At 35.4% G+C, this 20,645-nt stretch overlaps 1 protein-coding gene across 2 annotated transcripts in view; it reads left to right on the forward strand.

Moving 5' to 3' along the window:
* Positions 1-7,341: 7,341 nt before the first annotated feature.
* Positions 7,342-20,645, forward strand: part of LOC127440496 (potassium voltage-gated channel subfamily B member 2-like) — a 28,690-nt gene continuing 15,386 nt past the window's right edge. Inside the window, exons 1-2 of one of the 2 annotated variants that reach the window (XM_051697112.1) lie at positions 7,342-7,698; positions 9,352-10,018. In XM_051697112.1, the coding sequence (XP_051553072.1) occupies positions 9,443-10,018 (576 nt within the window). In that variant the 5' untranslated portion in view covers positions 7,342-7,698; positions 9,352-9,442. Of the gene's footprint in view, positions 7,699-8,952; positions 9,014-9,351; positions 10,019-20,645 lie in introns of those variants that run through there. The other variant, XM_051697113.1, reaches the window with a different exon arrangement.

The raw sequence follows: 20,645 nt of genomic DNA on the forward strand, positions 1-20,645 counted from the left end.
ACATCACTGCATCCGACGCTTTGCATTGCACTTGGTGATGTATGGCTTAGATGCAGCTGCTCGGCCATGGAAACCCATTCCATGAAGCTCTCTACGCACTGTCCTTGAGCTAATCTGAAGGCCACATGAACATTGGAGGTCTGTAGCAATTGACTCTGCAGAAAGTTGGCGACCTCTGTGCACTATGCGCCTCAGCATCCGCTGACCCCGCTCTGTCATTTTACGTGGCCTGTCATTGCTGTCATTCCCAATCACTTCCACTTTGTTATAATACCACTGACAGTTGACTGTGAAATATTTAGTAGCGAGGAACTTTCACGACTGGACTTGTTGCACAGGTGGCATCCTATCACAATACCACGCTGGAATTCACTGAGCTCCTGAGAGCGGCCCATTCTTTCACAAATGTTTGTAGAAGCAGTCTGCATGCCTAGGTGCTTCATTTTATACACCTGTGGCCATGGAAGTGATTGGAACACCTGAATTCAATTATTTGGATGGGTGAGCGAATACTTTTGGCAATATAGTGTATGTCAACGCATTGTTTTATTAATGTTGCATTGTTGTATGTAATACTTAATACTTAGTGTAATACTTGAATACACTGACTAGATTCTGGATAAACTGAGAATCACAATGTTTTTGTTTCAAATAAAGATCATGATTCTCCCACGATTCTGAACGCCACATAAAGAAAATAACATGTAATTTACTAGAGGTTCTGACAAAATATTAATTGCTGCAGTCTATTTAAAAACGTTTAATTGATTCGAATGAATTATTTAAAAAAAAAAAATCTGTTTGAATGATTCAATGACTCACTCAAATACTTCACTTGTTTCATTACTGGATGAATCAGCATTTTTGAATGAATCTCTTGAATGAATGATTCAATGACAAATACATTTTTTAACAGTCACTTGTACACTTGTAAATAATGTAATCGGTACAATCATTATTTCAAGTGTCAAGTTACTTTTAAATGGTGTTTGCCCTATTTTGATCGTAGACATCAGTGTTTATATGCGAACTGTAAACTTTTATCCCAGTACTTCTGTGATTATTTGAATATTTGTAACGCAGAAAGAAATAATGATACTGTGTGGTAGAAAAGACTGTTTATGAAGCTGTTTCATACCTATACATGTTAAATGCTGTCTCTGGCTCAGCAGCAGCACCAACGCAGATTTGAATGTTCCGGTATGATTTTTGTCAGAGGTTATCGTTATCATTTAGGAAAGAAATCGTGTGGGTGTTTGAATCGAGATCGCAATCTTTTTATGATTTAATCGTGCAGCTCTACACATAACTATAGTAATTATGCAAGGTAACAACAACAACAACAACAACAACAACAAAAAAACGATAAAATTTACAAGATATTAACTTATTTAGCTCTTAAGCTCATTTACATTTGAATTCACGCTTTTGCATGCTAACTAACGTCATAGTCGAACCTTACCTATGTGTTAGCAGTGTATCCACAAGGCTATGGCAACTTGGCGGGCAAATCCATAAAAAATAATTTGACCGACCATATTTCATACTGAAACTTTAACTCTAAAGCACAGATAATTTCAAGTTTTCACAAGAAATTAAAAGTTTACATACCTCAATATGCTTTCGCAGGTTGGATGGCGAGTTTTTGAAGGCTGTGATATGGTTCGTTTTAGGCAAACAAAGCAAACATTTAAAACGAAACGTATCTTTAACATTTTCAGAAAACTGGAACATATTTTCTAAATATGGCCATGGGTGCGCGCACTGCGCCGAGGAACCGCCGTCTTCCATTTTGCCAACTGATCAGTGTTCAAAAAATGCTGGGAAATCATTGAACTTCACGACACGTGACCCTACAAGAGTGATTATAGATAGGCTGTCTGTCACCTGTAAAAAACCAATCAAGTTTTAGTGAAGAAAAAAAAAATCATCCACTGATTTTCAAAGCTGCTACATAGTAACGACTTTCTACTTGAGGACCTTGATAGAAATGTAGTGGAGTGAAAAGTACGATATTTGTCTTTCGTCACAAGTTTCCAGAAAAAATAATACTCAAGTAAAGTACAAATACTCAAAAAGTGTACTTAAGTACAGTACTCAAGTAAATGTATTCCGTTACTGTCCACCTCTGATATTAACTATTGCGTTAACTAATGTTAACATAGACAGTCTTATTGTAAAGTGTTACCTATTAGCTTTTATGAAATACAACTGAACATTTGAGCTGCAAACAAGAAAACTGTTTTTTAAAAGTGTATCTGAGTATATAAAGACACAATAGCATCAAGGCATAAACAGTGATTCAACAAAGTAATAAAAATCAGTGAAAGAACTTGGCTTGGCTTTTAGTAAGGTCCATTTTTTTACGATTTGAAAACTCCTCAGTATTAGCTTGTGTGTGGATTTTTTTGCAATCAGTGAGGGAATTTTTATAGTATGGTGAGATGTGTCCAGGCTATCAGATTACAATCAGATTACAATTTTCACTGAGAGAGAGAGAGAGAGAGAGAGAGAGAGAGAGAGAGAGAGAGAGAGAGATCAACCAGCCAGCTCTTCATCACATAATGAGACTTACAGTCCACTTAAAAGAGTATAGCAGTGCCTACATGCTAAATACTATATATATATATATATATATATATATATATATATATATATATATATATATATATATATATATATATTTTTTTTTTTTTTTTTTTTTTACTTTAGTCTCTATTATATTGTGTGAACTGTTTTACATGCAATTTAAAAAGTACTTGTTTTTGTTACTATGTTTTGTTAAATTCATACTAGACAATAATCGTGATCATTTAGTTTGGAGCATGACTAACTAATCATATGAGGTTTATTATTGTTTGATCAGGCAAATAGCTCATAACAGGAATAATCTAATTCCGAGCCTTTGATGTTTAGTTATAGATGTTTGCTTTACTTAGGTTCACTAAGCCATAAAACAACTTTTTTATTTTTAAAATGCATATTGGATGTTTCTAATAGAAGTACCACAAAGATTCTGCAGAAGATAATGAACACTATAAATACAATGAAAGGATTGAAAGAGTTGCTTATATAGCTACAGGCAGATTGCATATTATGCAATTTCCCTCTATGATGTGCACAGTGCAATTACAAATACAGTTTAGTTGCTTTATCATGCTGAAGATTAAATAGCTAGTTATTAATGCTTTGCAGTGTTATGGTTTGTTCTGATCTTAATTCTAAACATTTGCAGATGGGTTATAAGAAACAGGATACAATAATATGTCATTGTGTTTTTAATCCAATGATAATAGTTTATCAGTTATTTTACACATATTTTGCACATTTACAAATTTAGTTTAGTTAAGTATATATAAAATGTGTGTGTGTGTGGGCAGGTTTAAGTGGTTTACAAGGACTTTTTTTACAAGGAAGTTACAAACTGGTAATTACAAGGGTATTTTGCTATATATGTGGTTTATGAGGACATTTCTAGTCTACCTATAATTCAAGTCACTTAAAAACATACTAAACTATGTTTTATTGAAAATGTAAAAATGCAGAAAGTTTTTTGTGAGGGTTAGGTTTAGGGTTAGGGGATAGAATCTATAGTTCATACAGTATAAAAATCATTATGTCTATGGAGAGTCCTCATAATGATAGCTGCACCAACATCTGTGTGTGTGTGTGTGTGTGTGTGTGTGTGTGTGTGTGTGTGTGTGTGTGTGTGTGTGTGTGTGTGTGTGTGTGAGGGCAGGTTTGGGTGGTTTACGAGGACATTTCTAGTGTCCCTGTTTTTCAAACGGCTTAAAAAACATACTAAACAATGTTTTTTATTTTATTTTTATTTATTTTTTTATGTAAAAATGCCAAAAGGTTTCTGTGATGGTGTAGGGTTTAGGGTTAGGGTTAGGCTATAGAATATATAGTTTGTACAGTATAAAAATCATTATGTCTGTGGAGAGTCCTTGTAATGATAGAAGTACCAACATCTACATCTACAAATGTAAGATTATTTTTTACAAAAATATTGCAAATTTTAAATATTTTTAAAACACTAATACTGTAAATCAAAAAATGGCTCTATTTAAAAATATCTCCCCACTCCACCCAATAATCAAGCCCTCAGCGCTTGATCAATAGAGATCCAAGGAGGTAAATAAAAGACCCAAGCAACAGACTGTGCAAGAAGCCTTTTGAGACAATGCAGCATCTAATAGCAGGATGCAGCCAAAAACAGTTTACCATGACCAGCACAACAATGTCACTGGTATTTCACAGGGAAACATCTGCGCTGAGCATGGGCTAAAAAGTCCCAAGTTAAAATGTGATGCTTTACAAAATGTTTACCGGAAACTTCTATTCAGATCCAGATAATGGCAGTACATACACACAAACTGTATAAATACAGGGTTGGGGAGTAATGGAATACATGGAACAGGATTACGTATTGAAAATACAAAATATAAGTAACTGTATTCCACTAGAGTTACAATTTAAATCATTGGTAATTAGAATACAGTATTTTGATTACTGAAGAGATTACTTTGCATTTTATTGTAATTTGTTTCATTTAATATTTAGTCCTTTCAGATGGAAAACATTTACACATATAAATAATGTGATCCAAAGTGAATTTGAACAGCGGTGAAACATTTTCTTATGATGTGTTACATTCATACTAGCAGACAGAGAAGTAAGTTTGAAGTACGTTTGGAGCAGAAGAAATAGAAATAAATCCTTGTGTAAATTGTCATCTTTACGCTAAGCTAAAATGCTATTTCTAGCCATTTTACATGCACATGTTACCAGGCACAATCATATATTTTATCAAGAAAATTCACGTTGGATCATAATTTCTTTTTTCTAGTAAGACCTTTGATAGTAGAGCAAAAATCGTATTCTTGATAATCATTTTTGTATTGTTTTCCTGTAAAAATATCTAAAAATCCTTAAAACAAGATCAATTTGATTTATCTTGTTTTAGAAACAACACTGCATAAGATACGTATTTAGGTTTTTCAGAGAATGTAATTTTAACATGTATATTTTGTCTTACTGTACTGGCAGAGTTTTTATAGTCAAAACAAGTGCAAATATCTACCAGTGCTGAAGAAGTAATCCAAAGTATTTAGAATACGTTACTGACCTTGAGTAATCTAACAGAATACGTTACAAATTACATTTTACAGCATGTACTCTGTAATCTGTAGTGGAATAAATTTCAAAAGTAACCCTCCCAATCCTGTATATATACTATATATATATATATATGTATATATATATATATACTGTATATATATAAATATGCACATACACATTTGCTGATTCATCATGCTCTAACACAAAACAGTCTCTTCCTCTCTCTTCAGAGAAAGGATGGTATTGACTCACTCTGCCCAGTCTCTGGTATTCTTTCACAGTCTCTTTGGAGTGAGAGCTTAAAGTGAAACCTCACCACTGTTACAATTACAATGGGCTTGTCTGTCTATTTTATCAGAATCAACACCTAAAAATGTATGGTGTCCTTGTACTGAGACCACTCAGACAATACAGACAGCGACCATCTGTCTGAAAATTGTATTCCATGTGGTCCTTACCAAGAGTAGTACCAAGTATCAACCTGTTCATACAAAATCTTTGTTTAAACACTGGCCCTTAACACTTACTTAGTTTAATCATTTTAAACTATGACATGCACTGCACATAAATAACTAATATTGGCATTATATTCAGGCTGTTTAGCCAGAGGGGAACTGGCCCACACAGTGAGTCTGGTTTCTCCCAAGGTTATTTTTCTCCATTAACCAACATCTTATGGAGTTTTGTGTTCCTTGCCACAGTTGCCTTCGGCTTGCTCACTGGGGTTCTAAAAACAATTATTATTTAATTTTTTATTTTTATACACAATTTACAATCATATTTAATCAAATTACACAATGATCACTCTAAGACATTATAGATATTACGGTTTCATTTTCTGTTAATGCATGATTTTCTGAAAAGCTGCTTTGAAACGATGTGTGTTGTGAAAAGCGCTATACAAATAAAAATGACTTCACATGTGTTTTTTATGTTTGAATTTTAAGCAAATTATGAACTATAATTTCTGTTTGCCTAAAACAATGGTTTGATGTTTTTGCACATTTCCTTTCCTATTTTTTATTTTTCATCATTAGTTTTGTGTTTCAGAATTGTTTTACTCTTTAAATTGTTCCGGAAAGCCCATAATAAGCTATTTAATGGCAGGTTCCCATAGTGACATCTTATCCCATATAGTTTGACAACATGCCCCACTACAGTGTATGTGCCTATATAGAAATTAATGTTGAAAAATAAACCACCCAGAGAAATATTCACTGGAGTGCAAAGTGTGACTAGGCTATTGGCCAAGCCTCAAATATATTATTGTATCATCAGACATCTAGAACAATAAATGCATTACAGATGGGAGTTAAATGACTCTCTGCTTCTGTCTGAGCATGACTCCTCCAAACTTTGCACTTGACCTTCACTTAGCTGTGAGTGTTTGGTTTGCCATTCTAAAACAATATCCTGTATTTTTTATGTATTTGGCTCCTTTGCAAGTTTTAATAGATCCAGTATCAGAGTAAGAAAAAGTGAGGGGGAAGAGAGAAGGCTCTCTGTTGACAGCTACATGGGTCTGGATCCCAAAGGAACAATAGTCTCACTCAGTTATAAAGCTGACAGGAAGGAGTGTTGAGCACAGTTTAGGGATGGGGGGTGGAGGAGTTGAGGGGGGTGAGTTAGTGCAGAAAAGGAAGAAGGATCATATCCCCTTCCTGTGGTCAACACAATCATAGCACTTGCCCCATGTTGTTTTATTATTACAACAGGAACAATAAATAATAGGCTAGTAGTCTTGTATTTAACACTTCAAAAGAGTTGCTGCATGTGTGCAACTCTGAAATTTCAAATCTGGCACGAATTTTTTGAAATCTCCTGGGTCAGTGTGAAAGATCTTAAGATTTGAATGTCAAAATGATATTGTCTGGAATTGTGTCTGGGATTTATATGCTGTGCTATATCAGAAACAAAGACAGTAGATCCTGATACCAGCTAATTCTCTCACAATCTTTAAATTAAGTTATCCTTGATGAGATAAGAGAACACCATCTTTAAAAAGTTCCTTGATTTGCTCTATGTTCCCGTCCCGTGCATGGATATCAATGTGTTCCATTGTGTCATGTCCCCACCTCATTTGAACTTGCTATGATAGAGAGCTGGAGATCATTGTCACTGATTCTTGTATGGGACGGAGGGATCTGATGCTGCTGCTATCCTTGGTGATGTACAGCTCAATCCAATTAGGCTTCACCTCCGGGCTGTGATGCAGAGCGCGGGGCGAGCAATCCTGCTCAGTCGATGCGCCGCGTGTTTCACTGAGCGCTATGTGTGACGGTCCTTATATGTGCAGCATTTGAATTATAACACATTATCATGGCTTCCTGGCGAGAATAATCCAGTTTCATTTATACTACTCCTGTTTTTTTGTTTTTTTTTCTTTTTCTTTTTTTTCTGCTTAATATGCATGAGTAGTTTGTGAGATTTACAAAATGAAGAGGAACGACCGCCCTTTTAACATGGGTACTACTGACACCTCTCTCCCCTAATCGGATGGAGGGGGAAATAAGGGGGTAATTTACTTTTTTTTTTGGTTGTAGAGGTAAATGAAGAGGAGGTGAACGGGGGAAGGTAAGATTTCTTTGTTTTTGTTTTTTTTGTTTTGTTTTTTTCTTTCTTTAAAATCTATTTATTTCCCTGGCGATACACCGTGAGGTGATCCGGAGGTCGCCTGGATAGTTGTGCGGAAGATTTAACTTGATTTCATCAGGCACAGAAAACTCCACGGTCTTGTCAGAGCGCTACAGTTCTACTGCTCTCAGTGTAAAGTGTCCCCCAGCGGTTTAAGGGGCCGTTCACACCGAACACGGCTTTGTGTCCGCTCTCGATTGTTTACCTATGAAAACATGCGGTTGACGGACGTCTTTGGCAGTTTGTCAAGTTAAAAAGAACTTTTAAAAGAAGACACACTCGAGACAGGCGTTCTGCTCTTTTCGTTGCGCTGCGTCCAGCTTTATATAGGAAAGGACGTGTTCGGTGTGAACGGCCCCTTAGGCGATGATCAGCGGTCCTTAAACAAGTGCACACAAAAGTAAAGATTCTACGTTCCTGATTGGGAATTAGTCTGTGATCATTTTACCTAAACAACTTAAAATAAAAAAAGTTTAGACTTCAAGGAAAACTTTATTATTTATTCATTTATGAGGATGAGCCCTAATCTTTCCTTTCTTGTAAGCTACAAACAATGGACGTTAATGTTACGCTAGTGCATATCTTTTGTTTCTCACTTGACTATAGCTCTTGGACAAGTGTTTTTTAGTTGATTGTCCCTCAGTAATTACAATTTAAAGAGTGTGTTCCAAATAATAGGGCACACCAACTTAACCTTGTGGGGGATAACGCCTAAATCTGCGGATATATCGGATGTGCAGGGTGTTAACGCAATGCAAGTACACAACAGGACAATATAGTTTTTGATATATATTGCAGTGCTGCACCATTATGAAATGTTGGCCTATATAGTTTCCTCTCTGGTTGGAAGTTTTAAATAGCCGGCTGTTACGAAGTCTTTTAAGAGCAGGAAATAGAAACCCACTAAACAGTCCTACAGGGATTTATCATCAAGACATTCTTAAATACTCAATCGCATTACCGTCTGTCCTCAGAGCCAAAAGTATAGCCTACTTGACATTTAAACGCTACAAAGGAACTGCATTGCAATTGCCATTATGTTGGATTATCACTTTATTTCCGTTTCTCAGATCTGTGTATTTACATTCACAATGTCATTGCAATAGAGCTTGTACTAAAATGCAGGGCTTTGTTAAGATGCCTCCTTACATAACACTCTCCCTTCTAAAAAAAAAAAAAAAAACTGTGTGCTATGCAGGCTGGCAATAGCATGCATCGTGTATTGGTTCATTAATTTTTTGGAGCATAAAATAAGGTCATTATAGTTTTGGAGTTTTAAATGCATTTTATACCTTAAAATACTATTTTAAATGTAGCGTATTGATGGTTTTACAGCATTTTGACCGTCTGATCATATATTCCTTTTTTCTTGTGAGCAGTGTCGGTGCCACACGGGGCCTTAGGGAGCTGTACCCCACCCCCCCCCCCCCCCAGACCACTGTGACAGCCCCCCCAGCCAGACTGTTACATTTGACATAACTGTTATATCTTTCACATGTGTTTTATTCTACTTAACACTGTGAGCTATTCAAAATATTATTGGAGTACATTTTCAGTTATGATATGACTTTCTGTAATTGCTTTCATTTTCAGGTGCAACCATGGATGGACTTGTCTGAGTTGGATTCACCATAGTACTCCTCGCTGGCATCTTAAGTAGCATAACATTTGAGTAGCAGCAGTCATGGCTGAGAGGGCAAACTTTGGGGCTCAGAGGGTCTCACGGCCACAGGGCTCACTCCCGCCAGAACCCATCGACATTATCCGGACAAAAGCAAGATCCAGAAGAGTTCGGATCAATGTGGGTGGGTTGGTCCATGAGGTGCTATGGAGAACCCTGGACCGACTGCCTCGAACCCGTCTGGGGAAACTCAGAGACTGTAACACCCACGAAACCTTAATGGAGATCTGTGATGACTACAGTCTAAATGACAACGAATATTTCTTTGATAGGCACCCGGGTGCCTTTTCATCCATTTTAAACTTTTACCGGACGGGCAAGCTACACATGATGGAAGAGATGTGCGCTCTCTCTTTTGGTCAGGAGCTTGACTACTGGGGCATTGATGAGATCTATTTAGAGTCGTGCTGCCAGGCTCGGTACCATCAGAAGAAGGAGCAGATGAATGAAGAACTGAGGAGAGAGGCTGAAACTCTCAGGGAGAAGGAAGGAGATCAGGTGGACACAGGCTGCTGTCCAGACAAAAGACAGAAGCTCTGGGATTTGCTGGAGAAACCAAGTTCTTCTGTGGCAGCCAAGGTAGAGCAAACACATGGCCCACCAATACATGCAATATGCACAAATATAAAAGTATTCACACACTAATTTAACTCACAAGGATCATGCCAAGGACATTTCCATTTAGAATGTTCCATTTGTGCAATTGAAAGATCACCAGAATAACAAACCGTCACTTAAATACAGAAGAATGATAGTCCAGATGTTGTGTCTGAGATAGACCATCAAATTGGCTTATAATGAATTGGGGGCAAATTCAAGGGTAATGTTTACATAGTAACATTTTGAGACTATGCATATGGATTTCACTTTCAGTTTTACAATGAAATTTGAAATCCATGACTGTTGTGACTGACATTTGAGCTCAGGCTTTTATGCCACAAAAGAAGAGGCATATTTTTTGTGGTACATAGCTTGCTCTGTTGCCATACCAAAGAAGGATTTATGGCCTTGGCATCTCAGTGTGAAACTATTTTAGCTGCCATTTCTATCCAAGATGCTTGTTCCAGCTCTTTATTTTGCAGACATGGTAAGATGCTGTATGGGAGACTGATATGCACATCTAACTTAATTTCCAAATCAATTGAAATTTACATTTCAAATGATTAATTACCACTCTAGCCTGAAAAAGTGGTAACCTGCAATTGTTATCACAAATTTTACATGAGCTTACCCTTAAAAATGACTTTTTGTCAGGTTGATTTAGACAGATTAAATAAAATGTTTATTACACTGTAAAATAAAAAATAAAAAAATCTGTAATTTTAACGGTAAAGACTGTAAAAGTGCTACAGAAATAAAACGTTAATTGATTAACGAATATTAACTGTATAATATACATAAATTTTTTTTAATATATTTTAAAAGACAATACATTAGTTTTTACAATAAAATGTTGTAAAAAATTACATTTTTTAGATGTAAAAAGTATGATTTTCCTGTACAATTAATGGTAAAACATTTACATTATGTTTAACAAGAGAGTACGTGTACTTTTTACAGTAAATGATTGTTAAAATTACAGTAAAAAACAAAAAAACAAAAAAACAAAAACAAAACATTAATCAGGCATTCCCACAATTCCCTGCATGACCCATCATATTTCATTATATTTTATAGGAATAGTTATGTTTCTTCTTATTTTTAATATCAGTTACATACATTGGGGTGTTCTGTTTTATATTTGATGTAGTTTAGTTAATGTTTACTGCATGATTTAAATTTCACATGTGTTACCCTGACGGTGTTTATTGTTTGTGTGAGTGACACTGAGCACTGCTCTATACGTTTATTAGCCACTGCTCCAAGAAGAGCCACTATTGGTGAACTTCATGCCATTATGTGCCCTTCTGTAATGTTTACTGTGATTAACAATACCTTATAAAGTAAAAAGTAGATTTTTATAGTTTCAGAAGGTTAATATCAAGTTTATGACATTTTTGTACTGTAAATTTAACAGAATTGTTTTTTACAGTGCCATCATGGTCATGTAAATTACAACAGTTTTAAAAACTAAAATTTACAGGTTGTTCTGTAAAGTTGTTTACATTTTTACTGTATTTTTAACATAATTATTCTGGCTACCACAGCTGGCAGTTTTCTTTTCTTTTTTTTTTTTTTTTTGTAAAAACAACAGGATCTTTTTTATTATTATTTATTTATTTATTTATTTTACAGTGTAGAATAAAACCAGTTAATTCAGATGTGACCACATGATACACATCTTTAGGTTACATGCCAAAACATTTTTGCCGTGTATAATATAATAGCAACATGGTAGCCATTTTTGGCCTGTTAAATCAGAAGATGTGTTCTTTTAAATATCAGTGGTCTCATTTAGGTAAATAAGTATTTTTTGAGTTATTGGATTTTCTTGCACATTGGTAGAATGCACTGGTAGAAGGTTGTAAAGAATATTGAAATGCTTTTTCACAGCTGCTCAGAGGCCTTGTCTCCACTCAGTGTGCAGCCCCAATGGTACTGATTGCCTACTTCCCAGAATACAGACAGGGAAAGTAGTCAGAGGAGCCATTAGTGAAATGCTTTAATGTGCAGGATTTTTCTTACCCTTTGGCTCTTGAGAAAAGATACAGTCTAAGTGGGAAAACATTCTCAATAAATGAATACAAATAAAAACTGGTTGACAAATACATCTAATGAAAGAATTATCATTAGAACAGCAGTTGCATTGTGCATCATAATAATGGTAATTATCACAATAATAAAAATATAAGCATTGAAATCATGAAAAATATACCTAAATCACATACTCATTAAATCACATAAACAATTGATTTAATTTGATTATAGATTAACTGCCTATAACTTTTCAGTTATAATCTATAATTAGAGAAGAAAAAAAATCTTTGAAGACACTTATTCTAAACATTAAATATGAAGCAGCAATGGCAGAATTGTCATTGCTACACTGAGTTCAGTGTCAGTAAAAGCAAGGTAAAGGCTTATGCAATGAGCTGAAAAAGACAATGGACAGGCACAAAAGGAAAATGGAAAATGTGAAAAGAGTAGCGAGAACAAATAGATAGTACTCCCCATAAACATACCCATTATCAAATTTAACTGCATCCATAAGTATCAAATTTAACTGCATTCATCTCCACCACACTGCTTGCTTGGGCATATTTGTTAAAAATGTTTCCTGTCCAGAGAGTACAAGGGACATCATCTTGCTCTGATTCATTGTGTTTGGCAGATTTACTTTAGCATTATTGGCAGTAGTGGGACTGGGTAGGTGGAGTTGCACGTTCTGCTCTCAGAGAGGAATATGAAGGTTGAGTCACTGCCATTATGATTTGTTGGCAGTCAGTCATTTCTGAGTCAGCACAAACACACAGCATCCATTCTGCCTACACCCATCGGCTATAATGTCTTCTTTGACAGGGCAGGAGCAGCTTTGTAATGACTGAAATCCCCTTCAACTAAGTTTAGATTATCATATCACTGCTCTGTACATTGGAGGAGTATGTTGAGAGGTGGAGATGAAGCTAAAAAGATCTGGCAAGAATGCAAAAAGCCCAATCAGATAGCAGACATCTGCTCACAATTTAGCAGCCTATTAAATTACAAAGTAGTCCAATTTGAGTTATCTGCAGTTTACTGTCAGTTAATGATTGGAACATTAAATCATTTCTAATGTTTGTGTGCCTGGATCTGAGACAGTGTTTAAGGGAGAACAGAAAGTGTCTCTCCATATAACTTTTTAATGACAAATGATTCCTAACCTTGAGCTCCACCTTCACTTCTGTGGGTTCCGTGGTTTGGTTATCTGACACTGCTTTTTGAACACGAAATGACTGCAGGCTTATTGAAGAGGTATTCCCCAATACATGGTAATAGCACATTTGGGCAGAATAATGGCAATAATGCTTTTCTCTACTTTCACTGATTCTTGAGACATGGGATGGAAAATGTTACATGCCATTTGTTTTTGTTTTTAAAAAATCCACTTTGAAATTAATCAGATATGATCACTAAAATGTTAACCATTTCATGTTATTTAAGTTTACTCTTTATTTGATCAAAATTACATTATGACTCATTATCCCTGAAACTGCCTGTTCTCTGACCATAAATCAGTGCTTCATATAAATTAATATTTATATTACTCCTAAGAAAAACAGAATGATAAATATGCATTTTAAATAAGAAACATTACTCATGTATGTCCTGACAGAAGGAAACTCTAAAATCTATCCTTTATAAGGGTTCACAGCTGTGTACTTTATGTGAACACCATCAGATATTTATAAAAACAATTATAAATATCATGTAATATCAATGTCAGCCTTTATCTTGAAGGTCTTCTTTCCACATTTCACCTGCAATAGGTTAATGTCACACTCTGATGAGTTTCAAAGTGTTTTTTTTTTTTTATTATTAAAATGACCATGGTTATTTTTGTCACAGCCAAGATACCTGTATGTCAAATCCATCACACAAATTGTAAAAAAAATCGTTTTGAATTTTTAGATCATTCCCTGCATTTTAAGTAGGTCCCATTAGTAGCTATCAACATAAAAAAAAAAAAAAAATGAAATTAATATGTGTGTTATATGCAAAATAATGTATTATATCAACACTGTAAGAGGTCAACCCTTCAGATTTTCTGTCGGACAGTGGTGACAATTCAATAGATGGAGCTGCAAATAAGTTTTAAACCATCTTATTAATAATCTTAGTTATAGTTTATAATAAATATTTGTTTTAATATTTATAGTAAATATTTCAAATGACAGTACACACATTATTTATTTATATTTTTTTCACAGCTGACACGTAAAGTGATAGCAAAGAAATATGTAAATGTTTCTTAGATTAATCCAAAATTATTAATTGGTACATAAACTATTTTTTCACTGTAAGTTGTTTTGTCTCATGTCTTACGAATCAGTGTTTGATGTATGGTGAATTGTACATTGAGATTACCATCTCAGCACTTGAACGCTTAGAGGAGCTCATTACATTGTTTAGTAAAATGTGAATGTGTTTAACCTTAAGTGCTGGAAAATAAGCTGTTAAATTGTTACTGCTAGTTATTGCCACCGGACAGTTGCTAGCTGGTTAAAAAAGATAACGTTAACAGTGCCTTGTTTAGCTGTTACAATACTGCTCCCTGTGAGGCAGTGGAGACTTAATCTCCTTTGGTGATTTACCTAGTCTGCTCCTACAAATAGACTGCTGAGGGCTTTGGGTTGTCTGGCTTATTGCTATAGTGTGTAATGTGGTCACGTTTTTAGCCAGAGCAGTTAATCAATTAGTGGATGCAGTTTTCCACCCCGCGGAAGTTATTAAGAACGGTAGGGGACGTTGACTATGATCATTTCCCACATAATTTCCATTGAGGAGCATTCTGAATTGGCTATGTGGATGAACGTTAGGATTTTGATGTATGTGGGCTTTTCCTTCCAATTTAACCATCTCATTTCCATTTGATTCTCTCCTTACACATTTATCTAAAAAAACTTGGTGTGCATCCTCTCACGGGTCAGAATACTCTTACATAGTCAGGTCATGTCATTTTAAAGAGCTCGCCAGTCTTTGAAATCACCCTGACTCCTGGCAATTAATTTCAAATTATGTTGTATGCATAAAAGTCTATTGCTGCGTACAGTGCACAATGCAAATAGACATTAAAATACAGTAAATAAATGAAGATAATTGGGACCTTTCATGAGCAATAATGCAAAAGATTGCTGTACATTATTATACTCAGCTTTTATATTGGTATCTGACCACTTACTGTATCTTTATTTGGTTTTTTAATCACTATCTTTTAACTTTAGGCTTAACTGCAACTGCCTAATATCTGTCTTTTGGGAAGGAAATATAATTGAAATATCGCCTAAGGCTTCCTTTCCTATTCTTCTCTATGTGTCATCCATCACAGAAGAAAATGAATCATCCTGTGATGCTTCACTGTTCCAAAGGACACTTAAACTTATACAGTATAAATATACATATTATATACAGTATGTAAATATGCATCTATAAGATGTATTCATAAATCTAATAGAAATGGAAGATGAATCTATTTATTTAAGTTTTTTTTTTTTAAATGACAAATGGTTGTGAATGTTACATGAAATGGAGAAGTATCTTATCAGGTATCTGACTCTGTAAAGAGGTGTTCACGATAGATAGTTTTGATGATATCGCTGTTCTCCTGAAATGTCTTTGGTGTGAATAATTTATGTGTATTTACAGTAATTGGTCATGACATGATGCTCTATGCTCTGTGGACTATCTCTGTGGACAGAATGGATATTCTCTTAACAGAGCACAGGGATGGGAAAGGGGAGAAAGGAAAGAGGAAAAGTTTTCTTTGTGGAGGTTCCATTACTGAATAAAGAGGCTTTGGATTTAGGCTATGATACAAGGTCTGCCTTTGGAAGGAGATACCTGTGACATTACACTGGGAAAGGTAAATTCTGGCTCCCCCCTTTAGCCATCACTTTAAGAGCCATGGAGGTCAACAGATGGAGTGAGTGTGAAGATGAGTAAAGGTTACATACAGTGCTCTTTTAAGAGACTTCTAGATCTTATTAACTAAAGGGAGATTGCATTAATCATTTCAGAATAATTCATTCTTCGCCCACTTAAATAAAGGCATCATTTCTTTGTGCGCTTTCAGAGTTAGCCTGGTAAATCGATCTCCTCTCAAGATTATGGACTAGAGGGGACTATTTTCTGAACAGTCATGTGAATAATGTGCGGTAAGGAGACAGATACATTTTTAATATGGCATTTTATTCCATATACTGTCACTGAAATTTAACATTATTATATTTAAAATATAATTTAGTGGTGTTGAAAGACATTTCAACAGACTTATAAAACAATGGAGAATCTCAGCTTAAAAGAGGCATGTACTTTAAATTGCAGAACTTTTTGACTGTATATTTGTCATCTATTACTACAGGTTTTTATTTTTATTTCTTTTCATTTATTATATTTATTATTTATTTTTGTACTCAAGATAAAAATAGCAAAACACTTTTCCTTTCAGTTATCAAGTCCATGTGAGCCTTTAGATGTAGGTTAAAAAGAAATCAATTCAAGAATAGGCATCTCTGAATTTAAAGTAATTGTCATGTTATATAATCCAGTGCTTTGAAAAGGAAGGGCTGAGCTTGTGACACAGAAAGTGCAAACTACTGTACATTGGCCCGACGTGGGCGTTGAACATTGGAACAAGTCCTTTAGCCTCTCTGCCGACTCAGAAAGACTCCATCCCCCACAATGTCACACAATTATGTAGTTAAGCCAGGGAAACCTAAAGGGATTTATCTTTAATCTGAGTAATGAACAAACAAAATAGCTACAGTTCCACCTTCCATTCCACTCTGAGGGATAAAGTCCCACTTAGTGGGCATCTGCTACAAGTCATAGACATGATGTGATCCTCTAATTGAAGCTTCGTTGAGGGTATCTTAAAAGCCAGTTTCTCATGGAGTATGACTGACAATCAATAATTACTGAGTCCACCTAGCATTCTTTTAAAATCTATGGTCTTGTCACATTTTCACATTTGATTTATTTCATAATCTGGAGGTTAAACTTCTAAGAAGTCACTGGTATTTTGATGTTAAATAGTTAGCATGTTGAAACACACATATACAGTATATTACTATGAATTGGGAATTTCTTTACATTTAATCCTCTGATTTCCTATTCAGAGTGCTCAAATGTATAGTTTATTTTGAGGGTTTAGAAAACATTTAAAGGGTGTATCTTAAAGGGTTCGTTCCCTCAAAAATGAAAATTCTCTCATCATTTACTCACCCTCATGCCATCCCAGATGTGTATGACTTTCTTCTGCAGAACACAAATTATGATTTTTAGATGAATATTTCAGCTCTGTAGGTCCATACAATGCAAGTGAATGGGTGCCAAATTTTTAATGCTCCAAAAAGCACATAAAGGCATCATAAAGTAATCCACATGACTCCAGTGTTTCAATCCATATCTTCAGAAGTGATACGTTGCGGGTGAGAAACAGATAAAAGTTTAAGTCCTTTTTTGCAAGAAATACTTCTCCCTGCCCAGTAGGGGGGCGATAGGCATGAAGAATGTGAATCACCAAAAACACAAGAAGAAGAATGTAAAAGTAAAAGTTAAAGTGGAGATTGGCTGAGCAGGGAGGAGAATTATTGTAAAAAAAAAAAAAAAAAGGACTTAAATATTGATATGTTTCTAACCCACACCTATCGCTTCCGAAGACATTGATTTAACCACTGGACTCTTATGGATTACTTTTATGCTGACTTATGTGATTTTTGGAGCTTCAAATGTTTTGGCACCAATTCACTTGCATTGTATGGACCAAAAGAGCTGAGAAATTCTTCTAAAAATCTTCATTTGGGTTCAGCAGATGAAAGAAAGTCATAAACATCTAGGATGACATAAGGGTGAGTAAATGATTGGAAAATTTTTATGTTTGGGTGAACAGTTCCTTTAAGGGTGTCTGTTTGTGGTATTTGACCACAATGTGAAGCCAAAGTCAGATGTGCACAAGAGAAAGACATGAAGTGACAGATCATTTCTGACACTGAATCCCACCACATAGTCAGTTTATCACGACCAAAATCAAGTCTTTAAATGACCATGACTGAAGTTAGATTGGAGGTTTTGTTGTTACATGCACAGTAAAACCACAAATTGTATTTCAGTTCAGTTCCCTCCAATCATTTTTTAACTGGGGCATTCACTTACGTCAAAATGGAATAGCAAGACTATGAATCAGGAATAGAGATTTTACACTACAACAAATAGCTGATGGTTAATACATTGTTATTACTGAAGACAAACACTATAGTCACTAAGTTGAGGTGCGTTAGGGATAGGAATGCTTACATGGAAGATTTTATTGCCATCTCTTTATGTTAGACTTCTTTACAGTCTTCAATGTTTGATCAGTGGTATTCCTTTTCCATTGTTATTATCTGCTCTTCACTCAGTTTAGTTAGATCCTTTGTTATGTCTTTTTTCTTACAAATGATTTTTTTCTTATTATTAAGATGAACAACTTACTACTAGACAACTCAGTTTGGTAAAAGCAGACCAGATCTCCTCCTGTTGTGGTGATAATGCTATTTCTTAGGCAATATGTCTGCTATTCATTCTGTGACAACAAAAATACATGCCATTAGCTCCATCTACCCAACCCACAGGAGCTTAAACCCTGGCACAGGCAGGGGTACTGCCAGTCTTGTAGGATAAGACTTAGAGTTTTTATCCTCTGAACTCAACCTCACCTTGAACCTAGTTCTGATTTCTGTGTTGTCAAGTGCTTGCATGGGGACTAATGCCTGGCAAATTTTCGTGCATGTATGAGGGCAAATATCTTTGAACGTGTTTTAAAAATAGACAGTGGCAGTTGGACAGACTGAATAGCAGGATGTGCACTGTGTTTAAGTAGAGGTTGCCTGCCTACCCTACTTGTGAGGCTGAATATTTTGCATGTGAGGATGTGGCTGTAAGTGGTAGGCTGAGGGTTAGCCTGTAAATCACAAGCAGTCGTCAGGGCCCCATTATTGACAAATCACTATAATCATGACCCCCTGCTTCCTCCTACCCCCGCACATGCAAAGACACTGTCAAACACAGTAGTCATCTTACTATCTGGTAGCTCAGGGTGGTATCATTAGTTTTCGTAGATATTTGTACCTAACATGTTTGTACATTTAGTTAGACACATCAACGTACAATATCAGCATATTCACAACAAATAAAATGTAAGTGCTTTTATGTATGTGGAGCTTTAAAGACTTGCAAATCTTTATGAATGCTTTGATGACGGGTCTGAAATAAAATTACCGGAACCTACAGTATACCATGAGGTATCGCTGCAGGTGAACGAGTTCAATACTCAGATACAATCCCATAGCGAAACTTTACCAGTGAATGAAAGAGAAACTTTTATTCCAAGAATTACCTTTTTTTAAAGTTATAATCATTTCCACTGTTTGTATGGCTCAGTGTAATTATCATATAACTTTAACAAGTACGAAATGTAAGTGAAACTCTGTTGATGTTTCTTTGTAAATTCTTTGAATCCCAAAAGATTGTAAACGTTTGTACGTCTCTGAAGTTGTTTAAATGTAAAAGGGTTTAGGTTTCAGCTGCTGTCAATAAGTAAATATTGTACATTTCCATGTCTATGCCAACGAACGTAAATGTTCATGTGATAGAACCACACTTTACATCAAATACCTACAAATACTCAAAAGATCACGTTGATTAGCTAAGCTCAGCTGGTCTTGTGCTTGTTGGAACCTTCATTTGTTTTCTTAAGTTCACAGATACTCCATTGAGCATTGCCATTACAGAGGAACTGGATAGTGTGTCCCTTACTCAGCAAAAGCTCCTTGACAAATGTGGGAGGTTAGCTCCAAATAAACCCGTCCTATTAAAAACACAGAATCAAACGTATCCCATGTCACCGCTATATAAATAACCCTTCAATATCGATCAAGACATTCTTGGGTTTCCAGACAGAGTTTCTTCTTCCTCTCTTGGCAGTAATGATAACAATGTTTTCCAGAAATAATTTAACCTTCACTTCTCTCAGGAAGTGCATTGTCTTAGAAGAGCTGGGACTGACTGACTGTACAGCTCTGGATTGCTCCATTTAGTGTTTCCACACTGCATTACAGCAACGGACAATGCTGCATCTCTCTGTCCTAATCCTATTTAAATAGTGAGCCTTTGAAATTATATAATGTGCTCTTTGTAATTTTGGTAAATTATGTGTCAGCAAGGTGTTACTCAACTAGTTTATTTGAGAGAAAACAGGAAAAAAGGAGCAGTCTAGTAGAGCTGAAATCCTGGCCTGTTGTAATTGTTTTTAGAGAACACATTACGGAGTCATTTGAGCACCTGACCAAGGTTCATAGAAACAAAGAAGATTTATTTAACTCTTTAATTCCTGAATTGTAGGATGTTTGTAGGATTAGTGGCTGGAATCCACTTCATTTGCAGTAGTCTGTTCAACGAAGGAGCTCTCCATGGTGCTGGTCTTACACAGGGAATCAGCTTTATTAATGGTTCATTCTAATAAAAATCCTCTCATTCAGCATTTCTTTCTCAGATTTTTTTATTTGATTATTATTATTCTGTTTTCCTTGTT

This window comes from Myxocyprinus asiaticus, chromosome 5 (assembly GCF_019703515.2).
Source record: "Myxocyprinus asiaticus isolate MX2 ecotype Aquarium Trade chromosome 5, UBuf_Myxa_2, whole genome shotgun sequence".
Lineage (NCBI taxonomy): Eukaryota > Metazoa > Chordata > Actinopteri > Cypriniformes > Catostomidae > Myxocyprinus > Myxocyprinus asiaticus.